Genomic DNA, 18,474 nt, shown 5'->3' with positions numbered 1-18,474 from the left:
TTTCAATCTCAGTTTAATGCAAGTTGCAACTTAAATGTCACGCCCAAATTGCTGTTAGAACAAAATGAGATTTACTTGAAAAAAATTAAGACTATACCATGCTTATGCAATTATGTGTCTCAAGTTCTGTTTTCAAACATTGAGCATGGGACTAAATACATAATTAATACAAACATACATTCATTATACCTAAATATCTTATGGCTTTCTACTCAAATTGTTTTTGCCCTCCTGCATGTGGATTGATAGATCAAAAGGAGTCTAGTCTGTTAGACAAAGCAGGTGATTAAGAATTAGGACTCCTGGGCAGATATCACTTACTTTCCAAGTATGTTAAAAAGGTTAATTTTAACATAACATATTTAACATGAAATATCCACTATGGACTTGATTTTAAGTCCATTGAAATCAATGGCAAAGTTGCCACTGACTTCAATGGAGCAGGATCAGACACTAAATAGGGCAAAGAAGTATTATGCTACGGTAGAACCTCAGAGTTACAAACACCAGAGTTACAAACTGACTGGTACACCATACATCATTTGGAACCGGAAGTACACAATCAGGAAGCAGCAGGGACAAAGAAAAACCACCACCAAATACAGTACAATACTGTGTTAAATGTAAACTAATAAAAAAAGGGGGAAAGCAGCATTTTTCTTCTGCATAATACAGCTTTGAAACTTTACTAAGTCAATGTTCAGTAGTAAACTTTTGCAAGCAGCACCACAATGTTTTGTTCAGGATTACGAACATTTCAGAGTTACAAACAACCTCCATTCCCGAGGTGTTCATAACTCTGAGGTTCTACTGTATATTTGGAATTAACTTCACCAAAATACCTACCAATATTCAGGGCAGCTTTTTTGAGCAGTTCTCTCTTTTGCTGACAAAGTACCTGTAACAATACTGTTCACTAGCTTTTCAATCGTCTCTACAACTCTCCGATCAGCTCGCTGTGGAACTGTAACAACAAAAAAACATGGTCATTGTATTATTCTTGTCAACAGGATGTAAAGATGTCCAACCATTTTTATAGCAATATTCCAGGAGTAAGCCGGCTATTGTTAACACACTACACAGGCCCATTCTCGGTAGACTGACATTTTAGATGTAATCAGCATAATAAAAGGGGGAAGTGATCATGCAATAATTAAAGAATGTCGGGTTGGGAGATACATGCCAGGATCATATTAATTATACTAGTTTTATAGCATGACAATTACTAGCTGTAAGTCTAGTTTCAATTCCCAGTCAAATACCGGAGCAAATATTGAGGAAAGTCTCACAACACATCCATGATGATGAAATCAACAGCAATTGGCATTGTAAAGAACAAATTTTTGAGAACTAATAAGATAACTTTTTATATTAACAGAAAAGCTATTGTTTGCAACATAATCAAATTTTAGCACATAATTGGATAGAAAACATCTCAGAATCTCACTCAAAATTATTTCAAGTTTGCTTGGATAGGAAGTGTCTCATGAACTAGTATTTGGCTGAATAACTAGAGCCCTGCAAATCTGCGGTTATCCACTTTATAGCCATGAACCATTTTTGTGTATTGCGGATCGGATGCAGATTTATCCAGGCAGGGCTCTATGAATAACCATAAACAAAGGGCCATGACAAACAGCAATGTAATAAATTTGTGAGAAGCGTCTACTGGGATACTGCAGGGATTGGTGTGAAGTCATTTTATTTAGAGGAATCTAGTCCAACTTGAAACTTAAGTCAAAAGTAGCTTCAGCTACTATATTTACCTCTTTGTCTGCCTTTCAATATTTGTGGTTTTACAGTTACATTTTCCTATCTTTTAAAATATTAGCAAAAAAGATGCAAGTAGAAATTAAGAAAGGGAAAATTAAGGCTTAAAAAAAAAATCAGGAAAAACTTCAAGGATCGATCTCTTAGGTCTGGAACAGTGTCATTATGAGAAGCAGTGTGGATTAAGGGACTGAGCATGGGGCTGGAGCCACGACCCTGCAAAATCTAATTGTGGATCTGTCGCTGACCACCTACGTAGTCTGGGCAAATTAACTCTCATACAAAATGAGAATTACTTATATGCATCAAAAGGGTGTTGTGAAGACTAGTTATATTTGAAGACTACTATGAAAATGTGAAATGCAAGTTATATGTAAGTCAAGGCAAGTGTTGGAAGTCCCACCATTTGGCACATTTAAATCTAGACTAGACAAAACACCAATGAGTGTATTATAGGGAATAGTCTTGCACTGGAGACTACATGGTCTAATAGGCCTTTTCATCTTTAACTTCCATGATTATATGGGGAAAACAAATCTTATAAATATGTATCAGAAAAATATTTTATGGCATTTTAACTTACTCTTCATTTTAGGTCTTGTATCAGGAGCAGTTTTTTTAAGCTGTATTGTGGACTCAGGTTCTATTTTCTTCATCTGAATTGGATAGCCACTTTTCTCAAGCCAAGCTTTCAAGTTCTCTATGTACTCTCTTCCAAATAATGTTGAATCATCAAAATTTGGGAATGACGTTGGTGCTGGAGCCATTTCCTGGAGACCAACAGCTTCAAGTATTTTCTCTTGCCTGAAAGCAGAAGCTAATGCAAAGGTTTGGCCCAAAAGTGCCAAGGACTTACGACACAGAGAAATGGTGGTCTCAAAAGCACCTGCCATTTCTCCAGAATTACTGAAACCACTTGTCTTGATGCTTAATTCATAGGCATTGCAGGCCATAAGCAGAGGTGTGACACTCTTTAGAAGACGATCTTGGAGCCTCATCATGTACTTATCAAAAGGCTTTATTATTTCAAAGAAGCAGTTCTTAGTCTTCATGGCACCCTTGTCCAACAACATATTTAAGAACTCATTGTCTACTTTGGGAGTCTTCAAAGCAGCATGTTGTAAATTTTTGATGGTAAAGAAACAATAATCTCGGTGTTCTGGCTTTAGTGAGCATTTGAATGAAGCAAGCATTTTTGCACATGTTTCTGTCTCCAGCTCGAAGAGGGCCCCAAACAGCTGTTGAAATTCTGCATCATTTTTTATTGTGTGAAATCCAGCCCATTTTATTATTTCTATTCCAAAGGTTGAGAATATGTCAGACTTGTCCACAAGATCAAAATTAAGATGTCTGAGAACATGCTCAGACTTACGAATTCGGATGACAGGCCTTTGGGTTGTCACAGTTGACCTCTGATTAGGTCGTAGGATTAGTTTCTGATTAAGGCGCTGGGCAATTGCAGACCTCTGGTTAGGTCGGTCTGTAGTTTCTGGCATCTGATCAGGTTGCAGAGTTGACTTCTGATTAGTCACTGGTAGTGTTTTTTTAGTGTTCCATTTCTTTAGAGGAGTTTTGATATCTCCTTTAAATACTTTAGTTTTAATCAGGCCTCTCGTAATATTTTTTCCTCTCAGAATCCTTCCTCTACCGATGTTGCCTCTGCGTACTGGCGGTCTGAACTCACTCTCAGATTGAAGTCCATATTCCAGGTCATAATCCTGACTTTCTATGTTCCCATACTCCTCTTCCACAAGTCCTGGTGACCTAAAATCACCCAAGAGCTCAGAAGAGCCAAAGTCAGTGTCATGCAATCTGGAGGATTCCCGAGGGTGAGGGCGGCCATAGTCCCGGTCCCGAGAAGCAGGGCGGCCATAGTCTCGGTCCCGAGAGGCAGGGCGGCCATAGTCCCGGTCCCGAGAGGCAGGGCGGCCATAGTCCCGGTCCCGAGAGGCAGGGCGGCCATAGTCCCGGTCCCGAGAGGCAGGGCGGCCATAGTGGTCATGGTAGTAATCATCTTTCCTCATGAGAGGGCTACTGGATCTATAAGAAGGCCCTGGATAGTCCTCTCGAGTGTCTCCTCTCCAGTCGTCATGCGGATGGTGTTGGGGACCATCATGTGAATATCTTCCATCATCATGAAAACTGTCTTCATACCTGGGTCTTGAAACGGATCTTGAATGAGCTGCAAGAAATAGTTTAAAAGAAGAAATGAGTACAACATAAAATGCATTAATGTACTGAGCGGTCAAGCACATTTAGAGATCTGAGCAACCAGCACTCCTACACATCTCCTCGAATGAGAGCCCAAGTCCAATTCTATGAACTATTTCTCTCTCTCATCTTGCACTTTCCACCTTGTAATAGAAAAACAAAAAATGTTAAAAAAATCTGGGTTTTTGCACAAGAAATAATTACTTAAAATATCGGATTCGTAGATTCATAAATTTCAAGGACAGAAGAGACTACTGTGATCATCTAATCTGACCTCCTATATAACACAGGGCCTAGACATTCCCCAAAATAATTCCTAGACCATATCTTTAGAAAAATACCCAATCTTGATTTAAAAAAATATCAGTGATGGAGAATCCACCACGATGCTGGCAAGTTGTTCCAATAGTTAATTACTTTCACTGTTAAAAATTTATTCGTTTCCAGTCTAAATTGATCTCATTTCAACTTCCAGCCATTAGACCATGTTACGCCTCTCTCTGTTACACTGAAGACCACATTACTAAATATTTGTTCCCTGTGTAGATACTCAAACTGTAATCAAGTCACCCCTTATCTTCCTTTGTTAAGGTCAACAGACTGAGCTCCTTGAGTCTATCACTATAAAGCAGGGGTAGGCAACCTATGGCACGTGTGCCCAAGGCAGCACGCGAGCTGATTTTCAGTGGCACTCACACTGCCCAGGTCCTGGCCACCGCTCTGGGGGGCTCTGCATTTTAATTTAATTTTAAATGAAGCTTCTTAAACATTTTAAAAACCTTATTTACTTTACATACAACAATAGTTTAGACTTATAGAAAGAGACCTTCTAAAAACGTTAAAATGTATTACTGACATGTGAAATACATTTTAAATCAGAGTGATAAATGAAGACTCGGCACACCACTTCCAAAAGGTTGCCGACCCCGCTATAAAGTGTGTGGGCCACGCCTCTTTGCCCTTACACAAAAAAAATGCAGGGAAAAGCTATATTAATGCAAATTTAAAGTAGAAAATTTAAAGATATAAAAAAATTATGATCTGTACCGCATCTGCCATAATCCACAGGTGAGGCAAACTGAGCATTGATTTGGGCCTTACCTTTAAAATGATGGATTGTCTCTTCTATAGCATCATTTCGGTCCATCCGATACCTTTTAACTTTATCTTGCACCACAGCATCAAAAGTCTCCCGCGTAATTCGTCTCGAGGCCATTTTCACTCTGTAGCAAGAAAAATGCTCAATCTCTGACTGAAATACATTCACTGCCTTTCTTTGCACAAGGGAGAGCAAGCTGCCTCTTGTAAAGGCAGGGCTAAGTCGGGTGCATTTACAGGGCCACAGAAGAGTGGCGTGTTCCACTGAGAGAGGGGCTGGGCAGCATTTTCATAAGAACAGTGTGTGTGTGTGTGTATGTGGGGGGGTGTTTCTGTGTGTGTGTGTGTGGGGGGGTGTTTCTGTCCCCCTTGGGCACAAGTGGCCGACCAGAACGTGAGGCCCCATACAGGAAGGGACGTCAATACAGACTGACCTGCTAGCCTGGAGGAAAGTGATAAGTGCCTCCAAAGCAGCCCTGGGTGGCTTCCCACCGATCGCTCCACAACTCCCTGAGGCTGCCCCGGTCCCCGAGCCCCCACAAGCGCCGCCGGCCGGGGCGAGGCCTCCAGCCACCACTCTCGCGGGGCAGAGGGAGGAAGGCTGGTCACGCGTCTCTAAAGGGGGGTTTCCTCAATTCCCCCTCAGCAGGTTTCTCCACCGCAAGCCCCACCCGCACCTCGCCCCACTCCCGCAGGCAGGACGCGCCCAGCCTCCCGCTCGCGCTCGGTGCGGTACAGCAAACTCCCAGCCGCCTCTGCGCGTCACCTGACGCAGGCCCCCGTCGCGCATGCGCCCTGATTATTGCCCCCCCCGTCCCTCCCCACGCACGCATGCGCAGTCACTCCCCCTCCCCTGACACGCATTTCGGGGGTTGGGGGTCACTTCATTTTTTATTTAAAAATTGAACATTTGAACCCCCAGGAAACTCCCCAAACACGGGCGGCTGAGGTGACGGGACTAACTAAGAGCTCGCGCAGCCTCTCACCCCCGGGCGGTGCAGACGGCGGCTCGCCAAAGCCCGGCAGCAGCGATTTATCGATCAGCTCGTCCAAGTTGCGACTTTTCTCCACAGGGCGCCTGGCCTGGCAGAACGGTCGCGCACCGCGCATGCGCTGCAGAGGGTAAGGCGCTCGCTGAGCACGGAAGAGAATAGGCACGCGCAGGACGGTTCTGCGCGTGCGCAGGACCCACCTGGGTTAACGCTGGAGGAACGCGCGTGAGTGTGTGGCGCACGCGCACTGATATCCCTTTCGGACGCCTGCGCAGTCCGCAGTCTCCGTGATCTTTTTGGGCCGTGTGGGATGGGGTGAGTTTCTTCACGCTGAAGTGGTGGCCGCGGTGCGCATGCGTACTCTGAGCTTTGTGGCGCCCAGCTGAGCGGGGCCGGGGAGAGCGTGGTGTGGTGAGGTTCTCTGCGCTGCGGAGGGCGTATGGCGGCCGAAGTGGGTCAGTGCGGTAGCCCCGTTCTCAGAGCGTCTCTCGTTCTTTGTTGACCGGGGCGGAACCTAGCTACGGCGAGCAGCGAGGCCCACAGGTGAGGGGGGAAGGGATTGAGATGGGCTTCACCAGAGGACCCAGTCCAGTGGTCCCCCGTCCATGGGGGATCGCCCCCCGCCCCGGGGTAGCTCCCTCCCCCCCCCCTCCATGGGGGATCGCCCCCTCCCCCAGGGGGGCGCCACAGCCCCTCATAAACCCCCACCCAGCGCCCTTTGCGTTGTACCCTAGCAGTACCCCGCTTGCCTCGCACACAGCCCTGGCCAGCCCCTCTCTCCCCTAGGCTGGCCCCCGTTCTTTCCAATCTCCCCCCGGGGCCACACGTGCCTGGCTCCTCTCCTCCAGCTGCCATGCAATAAGGGGGGGGCATCCTCTCCTGTGCCAGGCTTGAGCTGCCCTTCATTACCGACCCGCTGAGTGGCATTTTAGCGAACACCCCATTCCTATCCATCCCAAGCTACAGGGCCCGATAGATTGTGGAGACCCAGGTAGGGAAGCTGGAGCCTAGCACAGAGGCTTATCTTTAAGCTAAGGATAAAAGCTGAGCGTACCTGCTGTTAGTGCCTGAAATACCAGTCCTGGGGGGCCAAGCACTGGCTTATCCCAGTTCTCCTTGACCATCCTGGTGGATGCATCTGCCTTATGGCTTTTCGATCATATAAATATCTGCCCAGGCAGGTACTCAGAATGCGGTGTCATATCTTCATGCAGTCCGCTCTTTCTCCCGTGACTGGCTCACCAGCACAGCCTGGCAAAATTGCCATTGTCCTAACTCAGCAGTTTCTGTTCAGAGCTGTGAACAGGTAGGGCTGCAGTGACCTCAGTGCCATATGAACCTTCGCATCTGTAGTCAGGAACAAAGACCCCTTGTTCCAAGTCTTGTGGCTTTGCATTTTTTTTTTTTTGTAACTGAATTTTAAATAATAACTTATAAAAGCACAGCTTCTCCTTGGAGATTACTCTTACCTATTGAGTGCCACGGTGCAATGGAAACTATACAAAACAGAGGAAAACCTGGTACTTGCTCCAAAGAGCTTACAATCAATAGGATAGACATGTTACCCTGCTAATGTTTAAAATATGTAATGTTGTAACTGCTGGGATCTGGTGCCATGGTGAAATGGCTAGAATACAGGACTGAGAACCAGGGCCCCTCAAATTCTGTTTCTGATTCTGTGTCTGAATCAAATTTAAAAATTATTTTATGGAATGGTAAACTACACAAATGTTGCCACAATACTTTAATTAAAAAAAAAAAGAAGACACTCTTGTGTTCTGAATCAGAGGTATCACATACAGAAACTTTCTGGCTTTGATCAAGTCACTTCATTGCCTCAGTTTTTTTTAAAATGCTTATAAATGGACAGTGTCAACTTAAAAAAAAATTAACTCGTGTGAATTTGATCCATCAGTGTTACATCCAAGTTCAGTGTAACTAAAAGAGATAAAGGAAATATATATCTTTTTCTCTCTGTCTTGAACTTTTAGTGGTGCTTTCTGGGTCATCTCTTTCGGTATAGTCCATTTCCCCGGTTGTTTTTGTGAGGCTTTCACACAGCAACAGGAGAGAAAATATGTTTTAAAAAATGGGAATATGTGGTTGTAAAACTGCAGAAACTGATAAGAGGATTCAGGAGCTGAGTGGGAATCATAGAATCTCAGGGTTGGAAGGGACCTCAGGAGGTCATCTAGTCCAACCCCCTGCTCAAACCAGGACCAATTCCCATCTAAATCATCAATTCCCAACTAAATCATATAAATAGAAATAGAGTTTAGGGAGCCCTGGTTCCCAGTCCTGAATTGTAGTCACTTCTCCATGGTGAATCTAAAACTGCTTTAAATATTTTTTTAATTAATTAGATTTCAAGTTGATGATGGCTTTTTAAAAAAACACAGAACAAATCATGAATTGTTGGGGTGATATCAGGATTGGTAGGCTGGTGAAGGAAGATTAGGGCAGGTTGCAGATTGAGAACCACTGTGTATCTCGGCAATAGATGCAGAATAGGTAGCAGCAAATTAAGCTTCTCCATGCTCCTCTCTGACGGTATGCCTGGCTCTTGAGAATGAAGAGCTCCCTCTAACAGAGATGGGCGTTCAGTCTCCATGGTCAATAAATAAACTTGGCCTCCGTTGAGACTGCCAACAAAGGGGCCTCAATTAGCACCAAATATGATGGTTTGCTTTGTGCCACTCCACTGGGAACTGGAATGAAAACCTCAAACTCCCTTCAACCACAGCCACTGAACTGGTGTCGGATGGTAATACCTTCTGGTCATTACCAACTTGGGCCAGATTTGAATTGAAGACCTATATAGGTGATGGGCTCTACATCCTATTCCCAGTCTCCTTAGCCATCTTCATCACAGCACAGGAGGTTTAGGCTGGACATTAGGAAAAACTTCCTAACTGTCAGGGTAGTGAAACACTGGGACATATTGCCTAGAGAGGTTGTGGAATCTCTGTTATTGGATGTTTTTAAGAACAGGTTAGACAAACACCTGTCAGGAATGGTCTAGTTATTATGTATTCCTGCCTTAAGTGCAGGGGATTGTACTAGATGACCTCTTGAGATCCCTTCCAGTCCTACACTTCCCTGATTCTGGGTTCTGAGCTCACCCTACTATCTGTCAAAAGGAAACATTTTTGTTTCTCGCTGTCAAAAACTTCATAATGTTTTGGAGCAAGTCTAATTCTGTGCTTTCCTGATGACAGGTCAAGAAGCCATTCGGTTCCTGTTTAATAATCAAATAAAATGGCATCCAAACGGATCACACAGGAAACATTTGATGATGTGGTGCAAGAAAACATCACAGAATTTGAAATGGATCCAGATGAGGCTGCGAAAGAAGCCGTCCAGCAATTTGAATCTCAGGGTATTGCAAATCCATCTCACTCTGAAGCAATAAGGATATGACAGATATGTAATTAAAATGCTTTCAACACATTAAAAATCAGGGGTCTGCTGAGCTTTTGGGTATGTGTTAGAAATGCTAACTTAGCTCTCATATAAGCCAGTTATGGGTGTTAAAGAATCCCAAAATATGTCCTCAGTTCTTTCTGGAAACTGGCTGCTAATAAAGGGAAGCACTTCTCTAAACCATTTTGTTCTTTTTCCTATGGCACTTCGGTCTGCAAGATCCCAAAGCTCTTCAGAGAATCTGCATGTAAGGGTCAGTTGCCTGCCTCTAAAATGCAACCTCTTCTGAGGTGGGAGGCAAAGTTGTTTACAACACCCCATTTTTAAGGAGTGGTCATGGTAGGAAAAACTGCTCAAGCTGAAACAGCAGGAGGGAATTTAGAGAGGCAGAATGAACTTTTTCCAAGTTGGAATTTAGCCTGAATTGCCCCTTACTTTTAAAAAAAGGTATTTTCTGATTGCAAATGGCCAAGACTCTGGTTTTGTATCCCTTCCAAAGGATGTAACAAACATCCTAATAATCCATGCCTGTGTTTGTTAACCCTCAGTAAAAAGACATAAGCCTAATGTTCTTCACAGTTTTCACCAGAGTTCCTGTACACCTGCCTCCTTACTTCTCTCTTGCCTTTTAGGTGTTGATCTGAGTACTATTGTAAAAGCTGCACGGAAACCCACCTCTGAAAATGGCCAAGAGCAAAAACACGACATTTTGCAGGTAGGAAATGTTAATTGTAGCTTTTCAACAAGCTGTGTGGTCTAGTGGTTCGAGTAAGGAGCTCTGGCTTCCACTTCTAACTCTGCCACTGACTCTCTATGCGCCCTGAGGAAGGGCTAACCTCACCGTGCTTTAACGCTTCCTCACTCGTCAAATGGAGATATTCATGTACCGGGTTAGCTCTTGAAGCACCTCAGGTGGAAGGTGTTATGTAAGTGCAAAATAATATTTCCTGGCCAGCAGGAGCAAGGAGTGCCTTGAGTAGCTTTCAGGCAGCCCCCTCTTGGCCAGAAGGAAGGGTCAGCCTGACATGAAACCTCCATAGATGTTCTGAAAAGGGCATGAATAACATAAATGGGATCACTGGCTAGTCTGAGGATTGGTAACATGATGTGGAGCCTTTCCCCTCTCGTCTTTGGTTCCAGTCTAGCCCTAGGTCAGCAGTGAATATAACTTTGCCAAGAGGTGAACAGTGGGGTCCCTCAAGGATCTATGTTGTTCAACGTATTCATAAATGATTTGGGAAAGGGAGTGAACCGTGAAGTGGCAAAGTTTGCAGACTATTCAAGATAGTTAAATCCAAAGCAGACTGTGAGGGGTTACCGAGGGATCTTGCAAAACTGGGTGACTGGGCAACACAATGGCAGATGAAATTCAACATTGATAAATACAAAGTAACCTACTTGGGGGAAAAAATAATCCCAACTGCACATTTACAATGATGGGTTCTAAACTAGCTGTGGCTTCCCAAGAAGGAGATCTTGGAGTCACCATGGATAGTTCTCTGAAAACTTCCACTCAGTGCGCAGCAGTGGTCAAAAAAGGCTAACAGTGTGTTAGAAACCTTAGGACAGGGTAGAAAATAAGACAAAGTATCATAATGTCCCGTTTAAATCCATGGTGCATCCACACCTGGAATATTGTGTCTAGTTCTTGTCTCCCTATCTCAAAAATGATATAGTGGAACTGGAAAAGGTTCAGAGAATTGCAACAAAGATGATCAAGGGTAGGGAATGGTTTCCATATGAGGAGAGACTAAAAAGATTAGGGTTGCTCATCTTAGAAAAGAGATGACGGGGGGGGGGGGGGCGTAGAGGTCTATAAATTCACGAACAGTGTGATAAATAAAGTGAGCAGAGAAGTGGTGTTTGCCCTTTCTCACAATACAAAAACCAGGGCTCGCCCAATGAAATTAGTAGGCAGCAGGTTTAAAACAAACAAGAGGAAATACTTTTTCACACAACACACAAATTGTTGTGAATGAAACCCATTGCCATGGATGTTGTAGTGGCCAGAGTATAACTGGGGTTCAAAAAAGAACTGGTTACATTTATGGAGGATAGGTCCATTAATGGCTATTAGCCAAAGTGGTGAGGGACGCAGCCCCATGCTCGGGGAGACCCTACGCATCTGACTGCCAGACGAGGATAACAGGTGGATCGCTCCATAATTGCCCTGTTCCAAACACTCCCCCTGAAGCTCTGGTACAGGCCACTGTCAAAGATGCGATACTGGGCAAGATGGACCATATTCGGACTCAGTATGGCAGCGCTTATGCTCTTATTTACCGATGCCTGTTTGTTGGCCTGAGTGAAATGAGTTAGTGGGATCCAGTCCACTTGCTAATGGGCAAGTTCGTCCACTTTACAAAAATCACCAAGAGGCATTTTCCAGGCAAACGCTGCAGAGAGGCCAAGAGCTGAATGGGCCATGAGGACTGAATTCCCCTTTCGTCCCTAGAGGTGGTCCCTGCAGCTCAGGAGTGAGGCATGCTGCAGGGGGAAGAGCAGTGCTAGGCCACCTCTGACCCCATTGTAGGGATGTAAATACCCATTAAAAAAGTTAACCGTTTAAACTATTAAAATGATCATTTAGTCGGTTAAAGGGAAAGGGGCTGGGGCCATTGGGGCGGCTGGGGCTGGGCCAGGGGTTAATGGTTAGGGTTGGTTAACCGGTAAGATTAATGCTTACCTGTTAGCCATTTAGTATTTTACATCCTCACCCCATTGTGTGCCTAAAGACTAATGGCTATCTCTTGGGCTGTCTAGTGTTTCTCACCATGCCAAATTTGCTTAAATTTAAGGGGCGAAACGGTTATAAATATGCAGATGTGATGATCCAGTGGATTTTTTTCTCAGGAGATTTTGGGTTTAACACTAACCCCCATTTTCCTTCCTTAGACATTAGACTCACTCAGGAAATCCATTGCTGACTCTGCACTCAGTGAGGTCGGTGAGCAGCTCATGTGCTTCAGTGAGCAATGCAGAGAACAGCTGGCTGTCCGCTACTTGGCTGGGCAGAAAGGTGCCTGTCCTGTGGTGCTGTCTGCCTGCAAGCTGGCCTCAGGAGACAGAAGTGCCATGCTCAAGGCCCTGCATGCTTTTTCTGCCCTCATGGATGGGCAGCCAGACCTGCTCGACTCTGCTGGCCAAGAGCTGTTGCTGCGAACGCTGAAGGAAAACGCAGATGACGCTGAAATGACTCTAGCTGGGATCCGGTGCATCCGACACGCCTGTCTGAAACATGAGCAGAACCGCCAGGAACTGGTGAAAGGTGGCATCCTGCCATTGCTGACGGGTGCCATTGTCCGGCATGGTGACTGTGCTGGCGTGGTCCGAGAGGCCTCCTCAGCGCTCAGGGTCATGACATTTGATGATGACATTCGTGTGCCCTTTGGCCAGGCCCATGATCACGCCAAGATGATTGTATCAGAAAACAACGGTTTAAGGATCCTCATAGAGGCTGCCAAAGGTAGTATTAACCCTTTGACTGCTGGTTCTTATCTCATGCCCTCTGTGCTCTCCTACCCCAAGGTCATGCTGCTTAACGGCAGGTTTAATTTTTAGTTCTTTGTGTGGCTGTTTAGTGGTCAGAGCAGAGGCCTGGGAGTTAGGACTCTGCGTTCTTTTCCCAGATTTACCGCCAGCTCGCTGTGTGTGACCTTAAGCTCTCTGGGCCTCAGGTGACCCCTTTATAAAATGGCAGTAATAACTTGCTCACCTCCCAGGGAGGGTTTTGAAGTTTGCTGCTGCTAAAATGCTTTCAGATCCTCTGAAAGGTGCTGCAGAAGGGCAGAGTATGGTAATTGCTCCAAAGGCAGCTGATGGGTCAGGATTTCAGTTTTCAGAGCTAACAGTCACCTGGCTAGAGAGCAGTGAACAACCCAGGCAATAGCTGTGTAAATTTATTCCACACGTGACATCCTCCCAGTGTGCCTCTCCCTAGGCCTGTGAGTCAAAAGGGAGGTCAAGCTCCATGACCCATTCAATTCCTAGTCTGTGGTTTTTGAGTCTCAGTGTCAGTTATCATGGTGAGTTTTGGATCATGGACTCCTGCCCCACTAAGAACTGGACTGAAACCTACCAGTTCATGCTTGGTCCTTCTTCTAAAACCCATGTGAAACTGATTCTGTCAGCTCCTCCTCCCCAGCTCCTATTTATTTTCCTCCCTTGTCTTCCTCCTTCTGCAGCATTCACAGACGACTCCAGTGTTCTCCGTGAGCTTTGTGCCACCTTGGCTCGCCTGTCCGTCCGGAACGAGTTCTGTCAAGAGATTGTGGACCTTGGGGGCTTGAATTTCATGGTGGCCCTGCTGGCTGACTGCATTGACCATCAGGTACTGTCCCTCTTCAGTGAGTGGGATGCTTTCCTGGAAGAGAGGGTATTTATGGGTGGGGGTTGGGAATAATGTTGCCTAGTACGTAACATGGTGCTTTTCATCTTCAGTGCACTTTCCAAATATGAATATTAGGCTTTGGTAACCTCTACCCGTGGGCTCTTACCACACAAATGGCACTGCTGATGCCCACTTACCATCTTCTACATTCATGCACGCAACCCAAGGTTGCATGTGCTGAGTTGGAGGGAGAGCCAAGAAGAGAACCCAACACCCCGGTTCCAGCCTCTGTTCTATAAAGCCTCCCCGATTCAGGAATAGATCTAGTTCTCAGGAAAGCTGGAACATTGGCTATGCTCCACATACTCATACGATCTCTGATTTTTCTAGGGAGTTGGGTGTCCAAACCCCCTGAATTTCTATGGATTTGGATATTTAATTCTCTTAGGCTTCTTTGAAAATCCCAGCTACTCTGAACGGGGCAACTTGGCCATTCTGCCTGGGGCCAGTGGAAAATGGCATCTGGGATGTGAGGGGCTGGGAGTCCTGAGGAAAATGTTGCTATTCAGGTAGAGTCTTTGACCCCCATTGGTCCTGCCTGGTCCTCAGGGCTGGGAGTGAGGTGGAAGGTGCTGCCTTTCAGGCTGAGTGGCAGTGATCTGTTTTGCCTGGCTTACACGGGATCTGGTGGGTTTTGTTCCTCTCGGTTCTCTTCGTCGTTGAGTGCAGGAGCTGGTGAAGCAGGTGCTGAGCGCCATGTGGGCCATCGCAGGGAATGATGACGTGAAAGACGCCATAGTCAACACTGGAGGAACAGATCTCATTGTGCTGGCTATGAGCCATCATCTTGCCAGCCCTCAGGTATACACCAGTATGTGTGCTGGGGACTCCCTGTGCTTTGGAGCTCTGCGTCTGTCTGGGTTTGGAGGTCTGATTTTTGGCCCATTATTTCAGTTCTGATAACAGCATTAACGGTTCCCTCACCTGCGTTTCCTCCCCAGGCAGGGCTACTCGCAACCCCCAGAACTACTTCTGACTTGGAGCAATGCCCTGCTGCTGCTGGGATCAGAACTGTGCTAGCTGCAGTCGTAGCGAGTAGAATTCTGCTCCCAGCATGGACAGTGTAGCAAGGCATGCATTAACCCCTTGAACGCTCCTGTTTTCAAGCGTTTGTATGACATCCAAACAGTTAACCACTTTCTACCGTTCTCGTACATTTATGGTCCTGGACCAGATGGCCGAGGGATTGGAAACTGGATACTTAGTTTTATACATCTAGGTCAATAGTTCAGATCCAGCCATCACTGAAAATCATTCTTCTCTGATGTTTGTGTGCTGGCCTCTGTGTCAAAAGAATATACGGGACGAGTTACCAGCCAGCAAATGTTACCATCAAAACCTCCCATGTCTTTCTCCAGTTGCCTCTTTTATTGGCAAAGCTGAGGTCTCTGTGGACAACAGGGGTGGTGTCAGAAGGGGGTGTTTGCCTGGCTGTTGGCCACGCCGTACCTGTTCTGTGATAAACAGGCTGTCGTTCTCTAGGCCCATCAAACGGATGTCTCACACCAGCACCAGACTCACTGTGTAAATCCCCTGGGAGATGGCGTCCTGGCTCGGTGGGAGACTGGCCTCCTTTCTCCCAGGGGAATGAATAAGGGGTAGGGAGGCTTCAGGGGGGTGCTGACTCTCTCTTCTGGTTGCAGTTGTTTCAGCCAATGATTCCCCTCTTCCTCTTGGTCCCGCAGATCTGTGAGCAGGGCTGTGCAGCCTTGTGCATGCTGGCCTTGCGCAAGCCAGAGAACTGTAAAGTCATCATGGAAGGTGGAGGGGCCCTGGTAGCTCTTCAGGCCATGAAGGTGCATCCAAGAGAAGTGGCTGTGCAGGTACCTGGCTCGGAGCTCTTTATTACTAACCCAGTATCCTAGGGTTCCCTGCCTCCCTGGGTTTCACCCAGGATCTGTACAGAGTTTGCAGCTGTGTGGTGAAGATGATGAAGAAGTGGCGGCTGGAGCAGCGTTCTGTGGTTCTTTCAGAGGCATCTGTCTGTCTGAGCTGCTTGATGCCAGATTCGGACTGGAAATTGTCCTTTGATTGTGTTCCGTCCCCAAGACCTTGCTGTGCAGTTTGCGTTCTTCAAGCCGTACCTGTGTCACTAACACCTCTTCCTGCCTGTGTAAATATAGCCCTGCGCCCAGCCCCGTGGATGGGGTTACATTCCTGCCAGAGTCTGCTCAGAGTGGTCACAGGAAAGGCAGGCTGCCTGTCCCCCGAGACAAAGGGAGACCCTTTCACAGGGAAAAGTCAGCCCCGTCTCATTCCCTAAGCCCTGTAGGATCCTGTACCTGCTCTGCAGCTTTTCTAAATATTTTACATCGTTTACAAATGTTTTATTTAAACCCTTTTTGCGCTAGTGTGTGCTATGACCTCCTAAGAATGGTCACACCAATGGTCCATCCAGCACCGTGTCCTGTCTCTGACAGCGGCCAGGCCCAGAGCCTCAGGGGGAGTGTACAGAACAGGGCAATTTGGAGAGATCCACCTGCCTTCCCCTCCCCAGCTCCGGCCGTCAGAGGTTTGGGGACACCCAGAGCAAACCTAGTTATACTTTTGGCCTTCACAACATCCCCAGGCAAGGAGTCCTCACATTCCAAAAGCATTCCCAGCGCTCAGTGAATTCAGGGACCAGAATGGAAGGCTGATCGTTTTCCCTCCTTGTCGGATGTCCTCGCCCATGTTGCAATCAATGGGCTAACGTCTCTGGCGGAAGGGTGCTCCTGGGCCCAGCTCCCCAGACCGTGCCCCGTGTTCCTTGTTTGAGGGTGGCTGATCTAGAATTAGGAAGTCACTTTGGGATGTTTGGGTTCTGTGTGTTAAGGGAAGGATTTGTTCAAACTGGATTTAACCATGTGGTCAGACCCTTGTGCCTATCTCTTGAGTCTGCCAAAGAGGCAGTGAAAGGTCCTAGGGGTGGTGAAGGAAGCCGTCAGGGATGACCCTGGGCAGTTGGCTAGTTTTCCCACCGAAGCAGGTTTTAATCTGTGATCTGAATGCAAAGTAACTGCCACTTCTGTATCTGTGGCTGCTACCTGGCCAGGATCCAACTCGTGCAAAGCACGTTGGAATCTCTTGCATAGGAAGCGGGCACTGGACTAAGCCCAGCCTTGCTGTGCGTGCACCATCTGATTCCCTTGTGGGTGACCTTCTGCTCCTCCCCATGCTCCCTCCATGAGCCATGAACCATTCTCCTGTCCCTCTCTCCTCAGAAACAGGCCTGCATGCTGATCCGGAACCTGGTCTCCCGGAACCGGGACTTCTCTCAGGCTATCCTGGAGATGGGAGCTGAGGACTTGATTGTGCAGGCTCGTACGGTGCACCAGGACTGTGACGACATAGCCAAAGCTGCCTTGAGAGACCTTGGCTGTAAAGTGGACCTCCGAGAGCTGTGGACAGGTCAAAAGGGAAGCCTGGCTCCCTAAACCACTGCCCCTGAGATCCTTGGAAGCTTGGGACATCTCAGTATGCAGCATCTACAGGCAAACGTGGCATCAAATAATCTGCACTTAAAACTGGCCCTGAGCAGCTGAAGAGAATTCCTGGCCTGTGAGGCTATCGTGGTGTGGGCTGTACTACACAGGGGCATCTAAGCTGTTGCTGAGATGGCTTTGTCTGTGTATATAGGCTACAGATATACAGAACTTGTTGTGATGATCTACTCTCTCTCCAACTTGATGCCTGGGAAAGACCTACTTCTCCCCTCCCCCCACATTGCTGTGTTACTTATTTATGGGCTGTTCCTGTGTGTGTCTGTCCATGTTGTGATCCAAAGTAGATCTCTTCCTGCAGCAGTTTGGCATCTACCATTTTAACCAGCCTTGTCCTACCTCTTGACCCCTGCTCTATGCCACTGGTGGCTAGCTGTCCCAAAGACTATTTGAGGGAGATGACACCAACATAGTGAATGTCCCGTCCTATCCCAATGCTGTTACTAGCGTGCTATGTGTTGTCTCACTGGGTTGGCTATATCCATTTCCATCCGATACAGCATTTTAAACAAATGCAAGGTATGGGCTGGAAACGTCATGGCCCCTTGCGTCACATTTATAAGCGGTGAGCTTCCAGAAACAAATGTAAGACGATAGGATTGTTCCAACTGTGAACAATCAAATGATAGGTGTGAGAGAGAGCTTTGGGGGCAGGGGAAAAATAGCTTGGTGTGCCACAGTGTTGTGCTACCAGAGAGCCAGCCACATTTTGAGTCCTTTGCTGGGATCACCAGACGTACTCTTCCAGAGCCGAGACTCTTGTATCGTAGTTGCCTGCTCTTATCAACAGGCCATAGCTCCCCTTGGAGAGGGAAGACCCTATATTTGGAGGAAAGGGGGGAGGGTGGAAAAGATGAGTAATGCTTTGGGGCATTTTAAACTGATTATGCCAAGTGTGTAAGTAAATGCTGCTGTGTGGTGTCTATCTGTAAGGCAGCAAAAGACGTGACAGCTTTGAAAGCCCTACAGGCACTAATTCCATGTGCGGTGTATGTTTGCAATAAGCTGCCTACATCCCTTTCTCAATTGCTTTTTCTGGCGAAAGCTGCATCCATCTGTCTGTCTCTCTGCAATCTCCGTTCAATAAAGCCTGCCAGGCTGCACCTGA

At 46.6% G+C, this 18,474-nt stretch overlaps 2 protein-coding genes across 8 annotated transcripts in view; one reads left to right on the top strand and one right to left on the bottom strand.

Moving 5' to 3' along the window:
• Positions 1–6,411, bottom strand: part of SUGP2 (SURP and G-patch domain containing 2) — a 20,763-nt gene extending 14,352 nt beyond the window's left edge. For 2 of the 4 annotated variants that reach the window (XM_042861987.2, XM_008171554.4), the window contains exons 1-4: positions 5,757–5,898; positions 5,083–5,204; positions 2,354–3,952; positions 847–964 (exon numbers count right to left, since the gene is read on the bottom strand). In XM_042861987.2, the coding sequence (XP_042717921.2) occupies positions 847–964; positions 2,354–3,952; positions 5,083–5,204; positions 5,757–5,869 (1,952 nt within the window). In that variant the 5' untranslated portion in view covers positions 5,870–5,898. Of the gene's footprint in view, positions 1–846; positions 965–2,353; positions 3,953–5,082; positions 5,205–5,756; positions 5,899–6,065; positions 6,205–6,271 lie in introns of those variants that run through there. The other 2 variants (XM_065578527.1, XM_008171557.4) reach the window with 2 other exon arrangements.
• Positions 6,063–18,474, top strand: ARMC6 (armadillo repeat containing 6). Of its 4 annotated transcripts, none has more exons than XM_008171563.4 (8): positions 6,063–6,201; positions 9,290–9,450; positions 10,127–10,209; positions 12,390–12,960; positions 13,679–13,824; positions 14,554–14,685; positions 15,570–15,707; positions 17,088–18,474. In XM_008171563.4, exons 2-8 carry the CDS (start codon positions 9,330–9,332, stop codon positions 17,298–17,300), a joined length of 1,404 nt encoding a protein of 467 aa, XP_008169785.2. In that variant the 5' UTR covers positions 6,063–6,201; positions 9,290–9,329; the 3' UTR covers positions 17,301–18,474. The 4 variants fall into 4 exon arrangements, with proteins under 4 accessions (XP_008169785.2, XP_008169787.2, XP_008169784.2 ...); XM_008171565.4 differs by lacking the exon at positions 6,063–6,201 and adding an exon at positions 6,248–6,386; XM_008171562.4 differs by lacking the exon at positions 6,063–6,201 and adding an exon at positions 6,475–6,614.

The sequence above is a fragment of the Chrysemys picta genome, chromosome 25 (genome assembly GCF_011386835.1).
Source record: "Chrysemys picta bellii isolate R12L10 chromosome 25, ASM1138683v2, whole genome shotgun sequence".
Classification (NCBI taxonomy): domain Eukaryota; kingdom Metazoa; phylum Chordata; order Testudines; family Emydidae; genus Chrysemys; species Chrysemys picta.
This window is presented reverse-complemented; position numbering and strand designations above follow the sequence as displayed.

Excerpts from the sequence above, each read along its gene's own strand:
- ARMC6 (XM_008171563.4), top strand. The coding sequence starts at position 9,330 with ATGGCATCCAAACGGATCACACAGGAAACATTTGATGATGTGGTGCAA. Across the intron at positions 10,210-12,389 it reads AAAAACACGACATTTTGCAG|ACATTAGACTCACTCAGGAA; the intron begins GTAGGAAATGTT and ends TTCCTTCCTTAG. Across the intron at positions 13,825-14,553 it reads CTGACTGCATTGACCATCAG|GAGCTGGTGAAGCAGGTGCT; the intron begins GTACTGTCCCTC and ends CGTTGAGTGCAG.